Source organism: Portunus trituberculatus, chromosome 43 (assembly GCF_017591435.1).
Source record: "Portunus trituberculatus isolate SZX2019 chromosome 43, ASM1759143v1, whole genome shotgun sequence".
Lineage (NCBI taxonomy): Eukaryota > Metazoa > Arthropoda > Malacostraca > Decapoda > Portunidae > Portunus > Portunus trituberculatus.
The window spans coordinates 20,441,696-20,461,689 of NC_059297.1; the positions used below are offsets into that span (position 1 = coordinate 20,441,696).

At 35.8% G+C, this 19,994-nt stretch overlaps 1 protein-coding gene across 1 annotated transcript in view; it reads left to right on the top strand.

Moving 5' to 3' along the window:
* The first annotated feature begins 3,155 nt into the window (after window positions 1–3,155).
* Window positions 3,156–19,994, top strand: part of LOC123518329 (replication protein A 70 kDa DNA-binding subunit-like) — a 44,565-nt gene continuing 27,726 nt past the window's right edge. The window contains exons 1-4 of the mRNA XM_045279091.1: window positions 3,156–3,392; window positions 7,160–7,207; window positions 8,011–8,199; window positions 10,362–10,533. Coding sequence (XP_045135026.1) covers window positions 3,363–3,392; window positions 7,160–7,207; window positions 8,011–8,199; window positions 10,362–10,533 — 439 coding nt within the window. The 5' untranslated portion in view covers window positions 3,156–3,362. The remainder of the gene's footprint in view (window positions 3,393–7,159; window positions 7,208–8,010; window positions 8,200–10,361; window positions 10,534–19,994) is intronic.

A 19,994-nucleotide genomic window follows, 5' to 3' on the forward strand; every position in this document is an offset into this window, starting at 1 on the left:
GTAATATTTTACTATTAGCATTAATCCCTTGAGACTTCCTTCCCCTGGCGTATGTTCCTCGCTCCTCTCACTTACTTTCGTATGTATTGTTGTGATCAAAGAGGGTTTGATGCTCATCTTCCTCCATCCCTTCCTCCTTCCTCCTTTTCAGGCTACAGTTCAACATAATTTTTTTTTCTACATAGAATGGACACTGACAAAGAACAACAAAAGGAGATATAAAGAAAAAGGCTCTCTACAAAAAAAGGTGAACATACAGTCAAAAAAGTCAATCAGAAACAGTATAAGTGTCTTGAAACCAGCTTTTTAGAAGAATTCAAATTATAAAAGTGGAAATACAGAAGCAGACAGTGAGTTCCAGTTCCTGGTTTACCAGAGGAAGGGGGTGAATGATTCAATACTGGTTAACTCTTGCATTGGGGAGATCAACAGCATAGTTGTGAATGATTGAAAAATACAGGTTAGCTCTTTCAATGAAGAATTGGACAGAATCGTGGTGGTGAATGTTTCAAAATTTCTAGTTGACTTTTGCATTCAAGAAGTGGACAGAATAATGGTGAATGATTGAGAATATTGGTTAACTCTTGCATTGGAGAGGTGGACAGAATAATAATAAAGATTGAGAATACTGTATTGCATTGAACATGTGGACAGAATAGAGGGTATCCTCTCGTTGTCTTAAGTGCAACTGTTATTCCTTGACTTTATTCAAGATTCCGTAATGTTGCAATTTTGCCTAAGATTTTTCTGTGTGTGTTTTGTGATGAAGCCTGAAATGAAGCAACTAGAACAGGAAATAAATCCATAACACCCTCTCCTCCTCTTCTTTGGATCTTACAGAAACCCTTGTACTGCTCCATTACCTTCCACATGCCTGCACACCGCCACCACCATCCCTTCTCATTTTTGTCGCCAAAAATACAGGAGAAATGAGCAGTGGTGTGTGTGTGTGTGCGTGCATGCATGTGTGCTTTGTGGATTTGTGGTGGCATCTTTCTTTTCCTCAGTGAAACACAGCTGTCGGAGGATATTGACTGTAGCCCCTTTTCTGTTCCCTCCTACTTTCTCTATCCTCATTTTCATTCCAAAGTTGGATGTTGTGTCTATGTGCACAATGACTTCTTGTTCTCATGCTCACACTCTTGAATCTTCTGAGTTTTCCACCATCTTGCTTCAACTTAAAAGTCACTTTCTAACTAAATTTTATCTGTGCCGTTCTTTTAACTTTCTGTGACTTGACTTCATCTAACATGTTCCCTGCGTCTGGCAGTGCAGCGTGCTCTCCGTTACTGTGATACAAATCAATTGTCGTCACATCTGTGCTACTCAAGCTAGCAAAGCAAGAAGAGCAGTGTCATCTGGGAGCACACCCAAATGCACTGGCAATGCCAAAGTGTTTGCCTACTGGTGGATTGCATTGCATACCATGAAAATTTATGACATTTCTAAGATACAACCCACCGATGGACATATTTTACTTGTCGGTGTTCGTTTTCTGTACTTTATATTCTTCTATTCCTAAGCAGTTTGTATATATATTTTTGTCTCTTTGTATTGCATATTTAGAAAAAGAATACAAGGTTTTATGGTCAACCTACTTCAACAGAAGAGAGAGAAGATGAAATAATAAAGATGATATCAGGAAAATTATGAAAAGACCAATAAAGAAAATTATTGAATCTTATCAAGTCCAATTGTGATATTTCAGTTTGAATTATTTGTTATAGAAAAGTTTCATGATGTTCTGAAGGAAAAATGCAAGGTAATATAGTTTTAATAAAACATTTTTCAGGTAACTTTTGTAGCAGGCATTTTATCGGTTTCTTCCGTGTTCTTTCATTACTTATGTTTATCTATATATGCAATTCATAAGGGTCACCAATGGTTTTGTTGTTACAATTTGTCCAAATGATATCAGGAAAACTTCAAAAATCAATAAAAAAAATCATTGAAGCTTGTCAATTAAAGTCCAATTGTGATATAAGTTTCAATGATGTTAAAAATGTTTTATGTTCTCCTGAAGGAAAAAATGCAAGGTTAATATAGTTTTTTTTTTTTTTTTGTACATGTATTAGAAAAAAATATGGAAACATATTTTTCATATTTTTGTTACACTAAAAACCAAAGAAACTTATTATTTACAAAGTGTTTGTTATGCCCTCCTACACATACTGCTTATTGCAGTTTTACTATATAATCAGTTTCTATTACTAGTAAAATTAAAATGTGATATTTATGAAAAGTTCTACAATCGACTGGTTGAAAGCATCACAACAGTGGATAGAAACTGGTGACCCACTCATGGGTCACATCACAGGTAACGTGTTAGAGGCAGTAGATTTTAAGACATTTATTGCTGTTCATTGACTAATTTTTTAGGCTCTGTAAGGTGGCAGATGAATGATTGGGCCTTTTTTTTTTTTTCACTTTTTCAGATATGGCCATCAGCAAGCATTTCAGTATTTTTTTTTTTTTTTATGTAAGGAAAAAAAAAAAATTGTAAATCGTCGTACGACGAAATAGCTACCACTCTACAATAACTGTTTCCATCAATGCAGGGGTGTTGTTGTAGGTGAGGATTGAAGACTTGTAAGGATTTAATTTAATCGCGCAGTCTTCTTAACATTAGTGTGTGGTAGAGACTCCTTTTTTCCTTCTACTTAGCCGGGGACGTATCCACAGGCATTTTATTTTCTGTTAATTTACTTCCGGTACGCCATAACCACCGCTTCATCATCGTCATTGGAGGAAGACATCTTGGCGGGTAGCTGTTTGTTTACACTCACTTGGCGCCAACTAGTCGATTCTTTCCAGGCGCTAGGTCACTCCACATTTTCGGACTAGAAGGGCTCATTCGATACTTCTAGTGACTTGCAAGTTCAGTCGCAAATTGGCACGTGTGCACCCTTCTTAAGTAATGTGTTATGTTAAAATTGAATTATAAGTTAGATATAAAGAGGGTAATAACACTTGAAGCAATCAATTGTGTAAACTGTATAAGGAACAATAATTTTATCATTCAAAGTGACATAGCCCAAAGTTCGAAAAAAAAATCCTGATTTTCTTATTCCAATATTAGCAGGGTTTTTTTTTTTCTAATCAAGAACAACAATGGATGTGCCACAGAGTGTGGCATTCCATTGTTATCAACGTCACCTGACATGGCACTGCGGTTTGGTTGGTTATCTTGTGCATGCTTAATAAATAAAAAGATAAAAGCAAACAATACCCAGCTTGAGATCTGCAGTTCAGTTCGTCAGCTCGACACAGCCGCCGCCGTTCCCGCCAAAAGCTTTTAGTCAGACGTGTGGAAACGAGCTGGTACAAAACAAGAGGTGATAGTTGCACCATAGAAGGGCGAAATGGAATCCCTTAGCACGGGAGTAATTGCTGTAAGTATGCGCAAATGTTGGTAATGTCAGTGAAGTGTGAGGTATTACGTTGGTGTGGTAATCTTACACAATTGTTTTCCCTCCACACTTGCCTATGGAGAACTGGCGGCGCCCTTTACCCAATATGTCCTTGTAATTGCCCCGATGAAACACCTTGCAGGTTGTGTTGTTTCTGAGTGATGCTCAGAGTATATTAATTGTTGCGACAAGATAGGTGTCGCATTGAGATTGGTGTGAATTTCATATCTTGCTTTGTACAAAGCAAGCTAGCATGCTGGGTTATGAATATCTATACGAATAGGAATTTATACCTATAGATGTGAGAAATTACCGGGTCCAGTGCTCATCATTAATTCAGGTTAGGTCTGGGTAAATGTCATGCTGACTGGGTTATTTTAAGACATTTGTCTTACCTCCTGCATTCATAACCTTGCCTCTCTCTCTCTCTCTCTCTCTCTCTCTCTCTCTCTCTCTCTCTCTCTCTCTCTCTCTCTCTCTCTCTCGTTTCAAGCGGGATTTATGTAAGTGGTAATTTTAGGGATAAGTTTGATGTTTACTCTTAAGTCCTTGCCAGTAACTCATGACATGACTACATGTCAGTTTACTCACTATACTTTTATTTATTTATTTTTATTCATTTATTCATTTTTTGTGAATCCAGCTATTGCTGACTTGCAATAATGCTTTTGAAAATCAACAACAGATTGTTTGTTTTGGTTTAGTTGGTGGGGGAAACCTAAATATACCAAATTTCACAATTCCAAAAGAAAAAAGTAAGACAAACAGCCATATTTTTAACCTGAGATGATATCTTAAAAGGTAATATTAATCTAACCTGACCTAGTTTGCCCTGACCAAACTTAACTCAATCTAACCTAATCTGATCTGACCTGACTATCTAACGTAACTTTACATAACCCCCAACAACCTTTATGTTTTACATAAAATAACAAAAACAAAATCAATACCTATCTGAGACCTGAGTGGAGCACAATTGCACCCATGATTACAGGTCACAAGATGAAGAAGATAGCAATATAGACATATTGGTAAATAGCAGATGCTCATCACCTAACAAATTCCTTATAAAAAATGAAAATAGATAAATAAATAAATAAAAAGATACTAACAGACTTAAAAGAAAGATCACCTGACTAAAATCACCAGCCACAGAGTTTACTATTTGTAGAATACCAGCTTTTTGTAGATTGTAACAAAAAATTATTAATGAATCAAAAGCATTTTGTCATCGGCTTCTCTCCTCTAACTGTCTTCAGTCTTTCATTGCCACATTGTTTTCCTCTTGCTCATTGGATAAGACTTTCTACTTTCTCTTACACCCATTCTATCCATCTCGTTAATGCAAAAGTTAACCAGTATTCTCAGCCACTTATCCCTTTTACTGGGAAACTAGAATTCCCTCAAGAAACACATTCCAATTTTAAATTATGCTTTTGATCTTTCTGTTGGGACTGTGGGCTTTTCTTTTCCCCATTAGCCAATGCCCATTATACATAAGAGAGAGAGAGATAAATAAATTTTAATTAATTGATAATTTTGATAAATTTACTGGTTGATTTGTACATACCAAAAAAGAGAATATTCTTAACATAGTTACTAATGGTCCCGTTGAGAGAATCTCTTATACAGGCCTTGATACTAAACAAATATCACAGACAACGCAGTCATACTATTAACTAATTGATAATTTTCAATCACAAACAAGCACAAACACATAGTTATATGCGTACACTATTTAACAACAAAGATACATATCCTCATTCTTACATACATAATTCATAGAATATTTACTACTTACATTAATAATGTATATTTATCTCCACAACAAACACACTCAGAGCATACAGGTACATACCTACAAAAATATAATTATACAGTATGAATATTAGAAAAATACATATAATTGCAAATATTTAAACAAAGGAAATTAATATCTAGTCATGAATTGTCTTTTGATTCTTGCCTTAAAAGTATTTTTTGTATTGGCATTTCTTGTGTCACCTGGCAATTGATTCCACAGCTTGACACCCCGCACCAGCACACTTTGCTGGGCGTGGGACGTCCGGCATCGAGGCAGTCTAAGTTCATGTCTCGTTCTAGTGTTAGTGTTGTGATTATTTCCAGAGTATTCTATGGTTACTGGGCAGTCATGTAAGGCATTATAGACAAAAATTGAAGTGCTATAGGATATGATGTCATCTAATTTCAGCAGGCAATTATTTCTAAAATACTGATCGGTGTGTTCATACTTACTACCAAAATACATAATTCTTAATAATTTTTTCTGAGTTATAAAGAGATTTTGTACATATGTGTGACATGCCCCTCCCAAATTGCTGCACAATAAAACAAATGTGAATACGCTAATGACATATATACTCGTCTTATATTAGCAGAGTTTAATTTATTTCTTATGTTATACATTATCCCTATTAATTTGCTAATTTTTAGTTTAATGAAATCAATGTGCGCCTTCCATCTTAATTTATCATCAATAACAACTCCTAAAAACTTTGTTTCTGTTACTCTATGGATATCTAAGTTGTTAATCTTAATGGTTATGTTTGCAGTTAGGGTTCGTGTCTTTGTGTGTGTTAACATGTAGTGTGTCTTATTAATGTTTATAGTAAGTTTATTACTATTGAGCCAGTTATATACATTGACAAGTTCACTGTTAACAATAAGTTCTAGCTCCCTGAGGTCTTGCCCACTAACATACATATTTGTGTCGTCCGCAAAAAGAAGAAAGTTTAATTTTGTGCTACTTCTTACTAAAAGAGAGAGAGAGAGAGAGAGAGAGAGAGAGAGAGAGAGAGAGAGAGAGAGAGAGAGAGAGAGAGAGAGAGAAGGAATAGGCATTGCTCCAGAGTAGTTCAATGATTGATCACTGTATAACCCCCAGTCCATGATTAAAATGAAGAGGGAGCTTTTAGGACACTTTGCTGTAAATTTGGATTTGCTTACAGGATGCCCTTTCAAAGAACTAATTGTTATTATGATATATTATTAGTGACTCTCTCTCTCTCTCTCTCTCTCTCTCTCTCTCTCTCTCTCTCTCTCTCTCTCTCTCTCTCTCTCTCTCTCTCTCTCTCTCTCTCTCTCTGATTATTTCATATATATTTTTTTTTTTTTATGTTAGAGGAGAGGGGAAAACTGATTAGTCATATCATGAACTTCTGTGTATTATATCTTGTGTAATTTTTGATGATTTATTTAGTTAGAATGCTTTTATTATCATTTTGCTTTGTTTTTTCAATGAATATTTGTGGCACAATGGAAATTTACCTCTATTTCCTTGTGTTTTTATTGATGTTCAGTTTTAAAATTGCTTTTCATTCCTATAAGTCCCATATGTTTACATTTATATTGTTCATTGATAATTATTACATAATTAACTTGAATTTTGATCTGTGCCTGAATTCTTTTTCAAATGTTTGATTATTTACCATATTAGTTGTGTAGTTTTTTAATTCTCTAAGTAAATTTCATTACCACACTACAGATTTGCATCATGCCCAAAGTACTTTAGACCCACTGTACCTAAAGATATTTGACATCCTCAGTGCTTTTCTATACCTACTTAATTCCTTGTGAAAAATGGTCTTTAGTCCCAAAGTCTTTTTGGGCTTATAACAAGTACATATTTGGACACATAACAAGTACAAGTTCTTATTAAGGTAATATATTTTTTTTCTTTACAGTTGATAATCTCAGTATAGTGTTTGATGTACATTTTTTATTTGCAGGATATTGTGAATGGAGGACATCCAGAAAAACCTGTTGTCCAGATTTTGGTGAGTATGATATAGTAATGGTGCCACTTTCCCATTAACAACTCAGAAAAAAGCCAGCACATCATCATTTTTTGTCAGCCTATGAATGAGTAATAAATCTCATATTTCCTGCACATTGTGGTATATTATGGTGTATTATCACCCACAGTAGTATTACTAGTAACTGAGGTATAATTATGTCAACCATACAGTTGGTGAGTGGTTTACACTTCTCATATCCTACATCTTGTTTCACTGGAACAAATTATATAAAATTAGGTGTTCTGGCTGTTTGCCAGTTTTTCTCAACTGCCTTCCTTCTCTTCCATCACCCTGAAACCCACACATCCAACTCTATCTAGCCGTGTATGGAGTATACTTCACAAATTCATTTTTATTTTTATTTATTTATTTTTTTCCCTCAGGGGGAGGAGTTCACTTTTATTGCTCTCTTGAACATTTAGAATAAATAAAGCATTTCATCTCACCAGCTCTACTTAGACTGACCGTTTTCAGCCTCACTCATATTTGAAGATTCCATCTCTTGCTCCTCTAATTTTTCTTTTGTAATTGCTAACTGCATGCCTACCATGGATCCACTTTTATTGTACGTAATGACTTGAAAGTCACTTCATTGTGAGAATGGAGACTACTTGCCCCGACTGTTAGATTCTGTATAATGTTAATTATTTATTTAGTTATCCATTTGCTTGTTTTGTTTTCAACATTTTTCACTTTAGAAGTGAAAATCTTTTGATGTTGAAGTTGTTAGATTTTTAATATTTTGCATGTTTTTGTTGATAATTTGTGATTGTGACCTGCAGACAATGAAACGGATCCCCAGTGGTTCTCAAGAGCGGTGGCGTCTGCTCCTTTCTGATGGGAAGTGGTCCAGCAGTTTTGCCATGTTGGCCACCCAACTCAACCCAAAAGTAGATTCGGGTGACATCACAAACAACTGCATTATCCGTATGGATAGATATGTGTGCAACACTGTGCAGGAGAATAAGAAGGTTGGTTTCAGTAATGGAATATAGCTTTTGACATATAATATTAAGAATTATTAGGGCTAAACAAGAGATTTCATTTGCCTTTCTGGTAACTTCACTTGTATATACATTCTTTATCTATCTGCTAATCCATCCATTCATACGGATATATGGACAATAAACTTCAGTTTATCACAAGGTTATATTCCAAAATCACCTGTGAGGTACTAAAATCTTCAGTGACCAACAGTGAGCAAGTGTTTCAGTGAGTTGGTTGGTAGTTGTGGTGGTGGAGCTAATGGATGGATAGTTGTGATGGAGAGGAGGATGTCTAGATAAGAGTAATAAATGCATTAGGGTTTACTTTTAATTTATGATCATCTTAGCAATGTACCTTAACATAGAGTAAAAGTTTCTTCTATTGTGATGTCAAGACACAAGCACTTCTTTGTAATAGGGAAGGAGCGTAGACTCACTTATCTTGAATTGCCGAATGTCTTTGCACTTCACAATGCACACATGATAATTCGTCATCTACATTAAAATGCCACCTGCTCACATTTAGTTCATCAGTCATGGTCATTAGAAGTGGGAGATGGCTGTAGAAAAATATTAATTAAAAAAACTTAAAAAGTTGAGGAACAGTTTTGTTTATAACTTAAAAAGTTGAGGAACAGTTTTGTTTATGGTGAGGTGTAGAAGTTCCTCTCTCAGATAAGCTGGTGAGGAAAAAGCCAGTCACTCACTAGTGTATGTTTGTACAAGCTTATAAAGTCGGGGTTAGTGATGCTCTCTCATTCACCAATTTCTATACTCACTTCCTGTTTTTTGCTCTCTTATCTTTGTATTTTCTATATCTTTTCATAAATGGCTAACATTTTTGGAATGAAAAGGCTCAGAAATATCATACATGAGACTCACCACCAATCACTGTGCTGCATGTATCAGTGTAGCTTGCCCTCATTGTAGAAATTGTGAGCAGTGTTCCATCTAATAGATTTCAGATGCCAACAAAACAGGTCACCTGTCAATGCAATAGCAATTATGGCATAAGATCATCTAAAGCTCAAAAAGGATACATTATAATATAGAGATATGTCGCAATAACAGACTTTGCAGTAATGTATTTTTGCTCAATAACAGAGTGGTCAGGTACTAACCAAATTTATTTTGAACCGTAATGGCAGTTGTCTCCACCTTCCCCACATGAATTTAGTTACTGCATGGGTGTGAATGAATTCACATATGACATGAAAAACAAGCCAAAAAGACACGTGTTTACTCCTGCATGTTAGATACCATTATAAATTGTTTTGTTCATCTACTATTTGCAAAACATGTAATAAGGTGGAGAGTGGTGACTGCTTGCCTGTGGAGTCACTGGAGTGAAACTAGTGGTGAATTGGGTCCCATCTAGTCGAACCCGTGGCCTGCTGGCGTGAATTGATAGTTATGCATTTCTTTTTATGTTGTTGGGCAAGTGAGAATAATGACTCTGCCACACTGAAAGAGAGAGAGAGTGAGAGGGGGAGGTGCCTAGGTTGACAAAAGTGCAGACGAAAATGTGCTAGTGATGATGCCCCAACAGCAAACCTCTGACGAGCACTACGTGGTGTAATATCTATAAATTGTAAGGTAACACTGTTTGTGTGTTTTCTTAACTTTTTTTCAGTTTCTTCTCTTCTAGGTTTTCTTTGTCTAAGAAAAACTTCCCAATCACTTTATTTTCATCTTCATTTAGTGGTTTTGGAGTTCTACAATTTAATTTAATTTCTTTCTTCCTTAACTGAGGGTAATTTAGTATGAAATGGACTGCATTTTCTTTTAGATGACATAATGAGCAAATTGTGTCCTCAGGGTGGTGGCAGAAAGTAAGTGATGTCAACACAGCAGCTTCTCCAACCCCACCCCTCTCTCTCTCTCTCTCTCTCTCTCTCTCTCTCTCTCTCTCTCTCTCTCTCTCTCTCTCTCTCTCTCTCTCTCTCTCTCTCTCTCTCTCTCTCTCAAAAACATCTGAGCTTATGCACTTCTAATCTGGCATGTTGCAAGAATCTTTCTCAGTTTTTAAACCAAAGTATACGTAAAATTTAAAGTCTGGAACAGGGTTTGTTAGGGAAGTAGAAATTGTATTAATTCTCTGTATTTGTTTGGTTAGATTTTTAATAGCGAAATTTTCATCTTTTCAGGTTTTGATTATTCTTGATCTCAGTGTAACAATGACAGGTGCAGAAGTTGGAAAGAAACTAGGGTCTCCTGTCAACTATGATTCCAATAAGAGTGCAGCCCAGCAACAGGAACAACCGCAGCAACACTACAAAGCTCCAGCATCCAAAGTTGCACCAAATATGGCATCTGCAGGTATTTCCTTTATTGTATTCAGTATTTCTTCAGCAACATGATAGGCAGATACAAGTGAAAACATTGAAAGTTTGGTTTGAAGGGAAAATTGATCACTTTCTAAGGTATGCCATCCAGATTTCCTTGTATTTATCAAAAGGTAAATAGTTAGTTGAAATATTTTGGTATTACTTTTGCAGCCATATTAATTTCAAATTTTCATTGAGATTTAGATCAAGCAAGTACTTGAGAATAGTGAAGTTGTTTGTCCTGATGCATGTTGCTTATAATCTTGAAAGAACTTACACTTGCAAATAGAAAGAGAATTGATCAACTAAATCTAGACTACAGCACTTAATATATCATACTGAACACTGCTTACATTTGTACTAATGAAATGAGGGTGCTTCACTGGGAGTGGTTGTTATTTACAGAATGAAGCAGCTTTATGTAATACTTAGCTTCTTTTACATCTTGCTCAACCATTTTATCAGGATAATACTGCTCACCATTTACCACAGCTAGGCGTGACTTTTTTTTCAGGTGTGACTTTGACTTTGCAACTTTGATGCCAGATCTGGTGTGACTGCAACTTTGTGACTGACTATTTTTGCCCCCCAGTGTGACTCTACTAAATTACAAACTAAATTTTTAATGCAATAACAGAAACTTGCTTTTATAAAGTATAGAAACACATTTATGTATTTATTAATTAAAACAGCCTAAACTAATATCTACAAGTTATCCTCCTCCTCCATGTCCTCCTCACCTGTCTTCTTGTACAGCTGTGGTAGTTACTTTAAAAAAAAAGTCGTTCCTGTTCAAAGTCGTGACAAATATTGTAGAAAATTGATGGTGCAGCTTTGCTTAGGCAAAATGTTAGTGACTTTCAACTTTGCGACTTAGAAATTCATGGTGCAGCAAGGTCACAATTTGGAGCCACAACACCCAGCTCTGTCACTCACATCATAAAGATATTTTTGACAGTAAGATCAAAGCTTACTTTGTACAAAGTTATGATAACTAGTAACCATGGCATGCTTTTTTGAGGCAAGAATTTACTTAGATTATATTGAACCTAGACTCTTTCTGTGGATTCATTGCCATTTGGATTTGTAAACCTTAGAAAGGTTTGTCAGGTTTTGTGTCAAAAGGCAGGGCATAGATTTGGCAGCACCTTTGTGAGAATTTATTGGTATAGCCTGAATAATGGGTTAATAAAACTGGAAATGATGTTGATCATTGCAGGTAGTCTTTGTGGATGTCCTTTAGTATTTTCTTCATTCTGTTGGTTGATGGATGAACAGAAGAATAGAATGTTCAGCGTCTACAATCAGTATTCAACGAGATTTGAAATTGAGAACCTCTTGAATGTTTGAATTAAGCTTAATTGCATCATTGCTGAATGCATCTTGATTATCTTACGTTGATATTTTGCTGAGTTTAAAGCTAAGCTTGATGCAAACATGCTGCTCCTTGAAATCTAACATTTTTTAAATCCTATCAGAAGAGGAAAAATGCAAATGACAAACACACGCTCAAATTTTCTTTTGAAATGAGAGACATCTTGTCATTTTGTTGTCATTGTGTTGGTTGGCACATTGCATGAGGATACTGTTTAGTGTGCCCTAATGTTCTAAGTTTATACAACAGTTACCATTACACACAAAGATGATCTGGAAGCTTCAGCTTTTCACCTCATACTGTTGTACAGTGGTACCATTACATGGTTTCCACACAGGAAAAAAATATAAGGAAATTGAAAATAATACAGAAGAAAGCAATGAAGATAGTTCCCAAACTGAAGACATGATGAACTACTGGATGAAATTAAATGAATAACATTGAAAGAGAGAAAAAGAGAAGGGGAAATTTGATAATGTACAAATTGAATTTGTAAACCATTTTGAAAAGATAAACAAGTTTTGGAAATTCACATGGATGAGCATACAAGGCTGTTTACTTATAATGTATATGTCCAGAGTGAGCGTGAGCTTAGGCAGGGACACTGATGTAGCGCTACTGGCAGTGCAGATGGAAGCCAATGCAAATTCTGAGCATCAGGAAAGGAAATCACCCAGTGTGGATATATGCCAGGGAAGGTGTAACCCAGGGTACTGCTTTATTTATTTGGTATTGTTGTGTGTTAAACTTTGATTCTATAGCTAGTATTTACAGTACTACACTCCCCCTCTTGAATTCTAAATTCTTACCATCTTGAGTTCTCACGTATTATTGCCATTAGTTTTGCAATGCTTTGACAAGTATCAGTTTTGCTTACCTACCATTGGCATAATACATGCTGCCTCAAGACTGTACTGAGATCTCCAATGAGATCTTTCATATCTGCAGTACTGACAATGTCATACCCAGTGATGGTTAATGGTTTAGCCACCTGAAACAGCGAGTCTGTAGTTGCTGCTACATTCTGTCTCTCATGTGTTGCACTGAGGAACTCACTGCCACTCGTTTTTGCTTAACCCATGGGAGAACCCTCCTCTACATTTATTTCACTGTAGCAATATTAACTAAAGCTCTAACACTCCACTATTAAGTCTATATCTTTCTTGATGTTAGAATTACAAAAGAAATTCTGTGCTGTCATAATTTACAAAGGTCTGGCTGGTGCTGGCAATACTGTTTGGGATGTTACCTCATCTGTATGATACACTGCTCGTGAGTGATGCAGGGCACCAACCTCTGGGCCACTGTTCATGTTCATTGGCAATACTAAGTGAAATACATAGAAAATAACCATGAAAGAAAAACAATAGAGTGTTGACTGTATAAAAAAAATATCATGTAATGTGGCATTGAAACATGAGATAAAGATGTGAGTACAGTTGCCAGACATTGATTATCATTGATTGTGTATTATTACCTTGATTAAGATTGGTCTGGACAGTAATTAATCAATGTCTGGCAACTTAACTTATTGGTACATACATAGGTATATATATATATATATATATATATATATATATATATATATATATATATATATATATATATATATATATATATATACCAATGATAATAAATGTCTATTTTCATGTATTTCATTAGCAATGCCACAGGTTACCACCAAAGGTTGGAGCCCTGTATGAAATATTTATATTCTTACCTATGATTTTTTTCTCATTTTTTCTCTTTTTCAAGAAAGTGTGTTTCTCATGTTTTTCTCTTTATAAAAACATTATTTACTGAAATTGCAACAACCATCAATTTAAAGGTACAATCAAATCTCGATTAATGCAAGTTTGAATAATGTGATTTTGATTTAACGCAACTCAATATTAAAGGAGATACAATTGAGTAACGGAGTTTATTCAATTTAATGTGGGGTAACTTGACTCGATGATGTCATATGCACCCATGCTGCTTCTGGGGGTAACCTCACTGAGATGCTCTCAGCCAGATTCTTAAACAATACCTACCACTTTCATCAGTTGAAGGATACCATCTGGGAGAAGAATAGTATTCTTAAGAGTAAACACTGCCTTCCTGCAGCTTGGAAAGGCATGATCAGGCAGGATTTACCTTCACCTCGAAGATGAACCAAGTCCCATGTCTTGTCATAACTTTTGCATAAATTTTGCCTAAATACCTATTATTATTAGTTTATGGGAAACTAATTGATTTTATAAACATAAAAGTATACAAGTTATTGTTCAAATAAGCCTACTTTGCAAAAGTTGTGATTAGAACCAAATCCAGGGATGGAATCCACAATAGTTTTCAGTAGCATGTTGATGATAACAAAGCCTTAGTGAACAAACAGGTCTGAGGATCACATTGCTGCTGCTGCCTGCCAGCTTCAGTCACCACATCTCCATCTCCCAATTTTCTATCAGAATTCTATTTATGGTATTTGATGGCTCATAAGACACCTACTTTTGGCAGACATTAAAAAGAAAAAAAAAAAAAATAAATAAATGAGCAGATTTAAGCTCTGAATATGAAGTGAAGGATTTCACCTGATATTTTGAAGACTCACATGCATTTAGATCATTATTAGATCCCAGTACTTTGCATTTAAAGACTTCGATCTTTGCTAGTAGGTTACACACCTACCTAGTAGGTAACACCACCTCAAGAGGTGGTGTTCCCAGCAACCTCAGAGCAACCTGATAGCAACCTTGTCACTGTCCCTTCAAGCATTCATGGATGCCATTTCATGGCAGGAGGTTGCTGTGATGTTGTTAAAGAATCTTGGATCCAGCTCCCGGTGCTGGTATTGGCTGCCTCTGTCTCTCTCCTGTTCCATAGTACGAAGAGGTTGACCTGTATTTCTGCTCCGCTTAACAATGTGTTTTTGCCGCTTAATACATTACCCATGTTAGTGCAATACGCTAGACTCTGCCTCACTGCGGCAAACTTTGATCCGTTCCTGCGCAAATTACAGTGGAGCTATCAGCGAGAGAATTTGTACGTAGCTCCTCTAACTTCCAATGACTCATGACATCATAATAGTAGTGGTACACTGGTGACCCAATACGCTGCAAAACATATATATATAATTTTTTTTAACCCATGTGGTATGTTGGGGACCAGCCCGGAACACATCCTCCCTATTTCCATTATTTCCTATGGGAAAATTATGTCCACTTAACGAATTTTCGCTTTATGAACAGCTTTGACACCCCCTATCCTGTTTGTTAAGCGGAGTATTGCTGTACATAAAATCAAAGGAAATATTTTTAGAAATTGAATTAATAATAAATGGCAGCTTTTGCTTTGTCTTTTTAAATCAAGCAAGTAACTTTGAAAACATAATTATGGTACCTTGAAGCAGGCTGATGTGTAATGCTTTTTGCTTCTTCAGCTCTCTACATTTAATTGACTGGCATTACCTTCTCTTTATCCACTGCAATTCTGTATCTCTAAATATATTTCATAATTGCCATGGTTTTGAATTGTTAATTGTATGCTTTGTAATCTGCAACATTGCTGCTTGATTGAACTTGCTCTCATTCCAGCTCTCACCTGACTGTTCTCTACTAATGCAATAGTTAACCAGTATATTCTGATTACATGTCTTGCAACCATGCAGAATAGCTGATTTTATAATTTTGTGAAACATTCACATTTTTGTCTCAGCATAAATTCTTCCCTTTAGACTTTTAAGAGATCCTAAGATTTGTATTGTGTCAGTGCAGCAAATTTTGGCATTGCAGCAGCTGTAAAGAATGCAGATGGGACTCCATGTAACAACACAGAATGGGAAGCAGTGCTCAACACTGAACACCTTATAATGACTTCACCAGATTCAGGCTTTGCCAACAAGCCATATTCATCACCTTCCCCTCGTTTAAGACAATGTCTCTTAGCTGAGTTTGTCAAGTCTATTAATCCACAGTCAAGTACTGTCAAGAAAAACTTAGATTTTTCTGAATCTCAATCATCGGAGCCAATCTCAACAACCATCTTATCACTCACATGTCCTTCAACTACCCCTCTGCAAACCACTCCAGGGATGACTCCGTATCACCTACTCTTCCTCCAACTGTCTGCCCATCATCTAAGCCAGTCACAAGTGATGTGCCCACCCTTCATTCAGTCTTTCCTCCTGCATCCTGGCCAAGCACAAGCAATACTTTAGCCACTACTGATGTGGTAAATCCTAGGAAAAGGATTCGATCAAAGAAATCTTCTGTTGAGGATGATACAACAAATAATGTATGTATTAAAAAACATGAATTAGATACAGAAATTAAAAATACTGAATTGAAGTGCCTAAAACTTGAAATGGAAGTGAAAGAGTGTACCAAAAAAATTAAGAACTTAGAACAGGAAGTGAAAACACTCTCATTGTATAATACTAAGTTAAAGCGAGAATTATTGACTTTACAGCTAGAAAATGCAAAGAAAACTGCAGTTGTTCTTCAAAACCTCAATAATCTCATCATTGCAGGTGAGCATATTTTGTCAAAATATAAAGGCTGAAATGAGGTACCAGTAAATATTATTCAGGAATGACAAAGCTAGTTTATTTCTGTTCACACCCTCATTATATGAAGACATCATTCAACCAAAAACTGTGTAAATGAAAAAATAAAGCCATATTTTTTTATTTACCCAGAAATTAGAAAAAATAGTACCATTTCATATAAATGTTACTCCCATACTGTGAATGGAACTGTGGCTAATGTGCAATTTTTATTCTTGGATATCCCATTCTTAGAGCTTGTAATCAGCCTAGGAAGGCAGAATTTTATGTTTATATATTTTTAAAGCTTGTACTCTCACTTTACATACACTTTGCAAAAGTATAGTGTGTGTGATAAATAAGTGCTTCCTTATATTACAAATATCTATGACTAAATAAGAATTGTATTAACATAATTATTGAATATTTATGCCTCACTGGTAATAGATTTGAGAGGTAACTTCCTTGGAGAAAGTAATTTGCTATATTTTCATGGGATTGTTTTTGGGAAACAATAGCTCACTCTTGTGTAGCCAACTGCATGCAAGTGTCAGAATACCAAAACATTTATAACCAAAATCTATATCCCTCTCCAGTACCATAACTAAATGTTATTTTATGGCTTTGATATTATGTGCATGTTCACAAAGGCATTGAAAAAAATCAAATAACTCCCAAATATGTCTCAGATCCTACACAAGTACTCATTTCATAACTCCAAGTCTAAAAGATTAATATGTACTATCAGAAAAAACTTCTAGAATAGGGTAAAAAAAAGGAAAAAGAGAATAAAGACAAACTAATTTGACAGGTCAAAGGTGTAAAGCTTCAAGTAAAAAGAGAGTGAGTGAGCGCTCTTTGCTGTCTCCTAATTCTCCATAAAAGATAGAATAAGGAGCAATAGTTATATTCATAAACTTCCTGAGATGACACATAAGAAACTGAATATAGTGTCTGTGAATGCAAGGAACACATTGTTGTGCTCAAACTTGTGACAGCTGATAAACCTTTGCATGCTTCACCTACCTGTCTCATACTAATGCTTTTGTCAAATTTGAACCAGCGTTGTAAGGGCTGCTTGATAAATTGTCATAAGTCTTGACACTAGATTTTCATCTCAATATTCTCATTATTAAACTTGAAAAAATGTGTAGTAATTATTCAGAAAACTCAAAAGAAAGCTGATTGGAAAAAAAATTATGCAAAAGTTTGTTTATTAGAAAATTAAATATGAAAATGAAACAGGCCTATGCTTGATTACATTATCAAGTATGTTTAGCTGTGAAAACATGATACAATATCACTGCAATTTTTACACAAAACATGTAATTGTATTCTTGGTATACTTATTTGTTATTATGATATTCATTCATTAACTTGTAATGAATCACATATAAATTAGAACAGATAAATGCTTGCTTTGTATCTTATCTTTGGGCACTTGATAAAGGTAAGTTAGGATTCAGGTAACCATTTATGATAGTACAATAAATTGCTTCACAAAATGCACATATTGTAAACATTGAAATAATCACTACAACCAATAGTGAATACTTCCTGCACTTTTGGGCAATATATAGCTGTGACAGTATATCACTCCACTGACTTTACATATACTACATTGAGCTCTGTTAACTTTGAACTTCAATTGAGAAATAATCAGAAAGTGGTCAGTTAAATCAGTCTGTAATATGTAATTATTGATATTATTTTCAGATTTTAAAACCCATATATGATCAATTAATGTGGCAGAGGTGTCAGTTATTCTAGTTGCTTTGGTAATCAGAGGAAAAAATGAGTATAAATACATAACATTAATAATAAACTCAAGAACATGAGCATCATGTTTAAGTAAATCTATATTAATATCACCAAAAACATAAATACATTCATACTTGTAATTGTTAGCAGTAGAAAAAATATCATTTAGTCTATTTAGAAAGCTTTGGATACTACCACTGGGAGGCCTATAAATACAGATGAATAAACACTTTTTGTTTGCTATAATACTTTCAACACTTAAACATTCCATGTACGCTTCAGTAAATGAGAAGTAAGAAAATAAACTAGATTATAGTCTTTGGATATATAAACAGCTATACCACCACCACTGCGATTTCTACATTTGTTAAACATATTGTATCCTGGTAGTTGATATAATGAGATAAGATCATTATCAAGACGGGTTTCTGTAAATCCTAAAACATCAAGGTTTACTCGAGTATTGGTCAAGATTAGGTCAGTAAATGATTGGAGGTTTGTAGGAATGGAACGAATATTCATAGCAAACAGAGTAGTAGTAGTTGCGTTATCAGTGTTAATAACGGAAAAAGTATAAGGAAATATGTAGTCGGCTGAGGGAATATTCAAGAATCGTGAACGTAAACAAGACTTAGTAATTTCCAGATCAGCATTATATTTATCATCTAAAACAGAAAATGGATCGAATGATCCACTTGACTGGTTAGGATTATCGGATGTAAGTAAAGATATCAAATCGTCATTACTTAAATATGAAAAAGGCAATTCAGAAAACATAGATGTTAGTGGCACAGTAAATTTGTTGACAATAAGTACTTAACAAGTCACTATTTCCTTATTTCTTCTTACGTCCTCTGTGGTCCATATTCGCCCTTTGTGAAGTACCATTATTCTTACCCACACTTGTGGTTGTATGGTCGCTGATGTCATGAGTACCATCAGCTGCACACGCCCCATCACCAACACTAGGCCCAGACGCAGCACACGCCTTGTCTCCAGCACCGTCAGGGGACCCACCTGCAGCTTTTGCGGCCCCAGGAGTCACATGTCCAGCGGCATGTGAGCCACCAGTCGCAGCAGGATCCACAGGACCAGCAGGATCCACAACAGCGAGATCGCTGAGAGTCTTCCCCATCATATCTGGGTCCACTGCTGTGCGTGGGTCCAGTGATGCCTGCCGACCTACCCGAAGCAGTAGTCTTCAAATCATCAGCAGTAGTTCCAGAGAGAGTGGCAGTTGGAAGACCCGTTCTTTCTTTTATCACTAGCTTTGTATGCTTGAAAAAAGCTATTTTGCCCTCCGATCTTGCTTTCTTCAAAGCAGGTAGCTGATTTCTGACTATTTCTTGAGAAGCAGGACAAAGGTCTTCATTAATGTATATACCTGTACCTTTGAATTTCTTGGCGTTTTGTACAACTGCTTCACGATCTTGAAACTTTTCGAACCTGGCGATCACAGTACGAGGCTGAGCCCAAACTGCCGTCCCAACCCTGTGAGCTCGCTCTAGGTTAATCGGTGGAAGTTGAAGTTTCTGTTGAAGCAGCTTTGATACTTGTTCAGCGGTTTGTTCCCACGTTTCACCGTTAGGAAATTCTTGCATGCCACTGATACGCAGGTTGTTCCTCCGACTGCAGTCTTCCTGATAATTGACACGTTGTATCAGGTCTTCGACACATGTTGTGAGGTCTTGTATTTTCGTCTTTTGCTCACGGTCAGCTTTTTGCAGTGTCCTCAGCTCACTTTCCAAATCAGCTACTTCAGCCTGGGTGAATTCCAAACTAGAAGTCAACT